Source organism: Adiantum capillus-veneris, chromosome 19, assembly GCF_014529385.1.
Source record: "Adiantum capillus-veneris isolate H3 chromosome 19, ASM1452938v2, whole genome shotgun sequence".
Lineage (NCBI taxonomy): Eukaryota > Viridiplantae > Streptophyta > Polypodiopsida > Polypodiales > Pteridaceae > Adiantum > Adiantum capillus-veneris.
The window spans coordinates 136,760,289-136,762,042 of NC_140949.1; the positions used below are offsets into that span (position 1 = coordinate 136,760,289).

The window sequence follows — 1,754 nt, forward strand, 5'->3', positions numbered from 1 at the left end:
TAATACAAGGAAAGAAATGAATATATTAAGGGCATTAAGTATCTAAACGAGCTTGTCTCCTAAGTGTTCTTAAATGGCGTGTGTACTTCTTAATATCATTCACTTAATATCACTAATACTACTAGTTCACTTAATATCACTAATACTACTAGTAGGAAGTGGGACTGGGCTCCTCATTTTGGTGAGTGCCTATAGGCTTCTTCACATGCTCCAAACCAACTTGCTCAATGCTTATCCACACACACACACACACACAGACACACAATGCTCCAAACCCACTTGCTCAATGCTGATCCATTTTAAAAATTTGAGAGTCAGGCAGCATATACGCGCAAGATCCACGCTTGACTATTCACAGAAAGATGGCCGTGTAAAACGATGTTGTCGAAGCTGTGGCTCAGTATATATTTCAGTCACCCGCTGCATTTATATCCAAGCACCCACAATACATATTGCCTGCTCTAGCTGTGGTTATAATAAGCCATGGCCGGAAAAGGCATAGTTGAAACGCTCGAGAGCATCGTTCGATGCACGGTCGCTGCCCTCACATCCAACGACCCCGTGCAAGCTGTCCTTGACCACATCACTGGAGACCGAGATTGTAAGCATCTGCATTAACATGTCACGTGATTGTTGTATTCATCTACTCGGCTTAGATTTGTTCAGAACTTAATTAGAAACCTACATTTTCTCACAATTTTGCACGATCTGCCATCACATCGATCGAACTGCAAATTGTACTCTAATTATTTATACATGGCTTGGATCAACATATTTGCTTGTGATTATACAGACACATGCATATTTTGATGACCTATCTACCCACATGGGAAGATGTCAAAAACTTGTTGGGAATCAGTAAATATAGGCTCTTACATTATGATCTCAATGTGTTTTGCATGACGAGTGCAGTAAACAACATGGAAGAGAACAGCAGCAGCGACTCCGACAGCGATTCAGACGCTAACAGCAGAGAAGAGCATCACAAGGAGTTTGTAGACATTCATCCATTCCTGGATATGGCGATTGCTGCATACGAGGATAAAAGCATGGCCGATGAGTTTCCATTCGTACGAAGAAGCCAGCTAATTAGAGATGTACAAGACCCTTGTGTTCTCAGATGGGGCATCAAAACAGATACAGAGGTTCATGTGTGCGTGTTGGAGGATGGGTCGCTTGCCTTTGCCTTCCGAGGCACAGAGTTAAAACTTGAGGATCTGGATTCCCTGGTAAGAGACCTCACAACTGATGTGATGAAGCGCCAAATCCCTGTGGAGCTCTATGATGCATCTAATAAGATTGCATACCGGGCCGACCCCGCCATAAAGGCTCATGAAGGCTTCCAACTTGCATTTCGAGACGTGACAAAGACTTCCAGGTACAAATGTTAATAGGCTAATGGCTCGATTCTCTCACAAAATGTTTTTTTGGCCCTCTTTCTCCCATGGAATATAGACTCCAGGGCTCCTTTATCTAGATTCTAGGCTAAAGCCTCTTCAAAATGAAAAATGGCCGCCTCTATTTTGGGCAAGAAGGTTCTCAAGCCGATTCAAATTATGAAATTTTTTGTTGCAAAGCCTGCTCCATAAAAGATGTTTCCCGAGCCTTGATTATAGAGCTCTCAGCATCACTTGGACGACGTGGGGCTCGGGAACTACCGCCCCCCTCGTCGCATAGTGGGATGGTGTCCAAAAGCTTCTTGTGGAATTTCCCACGACGTTGTTTCTCCCTAGAGTGATGAACATCATATTGAG

The 1,754-nt window shown here is 43.5% G+C and overlaps 1 protein-coding gene across 1 annotated transcript in view; it reads left to right on the forward strand.

Annotated features, from left to right (window-relative positions):
* Positions 1–986: 986 nt before the first annotated feature.
* LOC147434933 (phospholipase A1-Igamma1, chloroplastic-like) overlaps positions 987–1,754 on the forward strand; it is a 1,575-nt gene continuing 807 nt past the window's right edge. Inside the window, exon 1 of the mRNA XM_086490055.1 lies at positions 987–1,378. Within this exon, the coding sequence (XP_086346181.1) occupies positions 1,020–1,378 (359 nt within the window). The 5' untranslated portion in view covers positions 987–1,019. The remainder of the gene's footprint in view (positions 1,379–1,754) is intronic.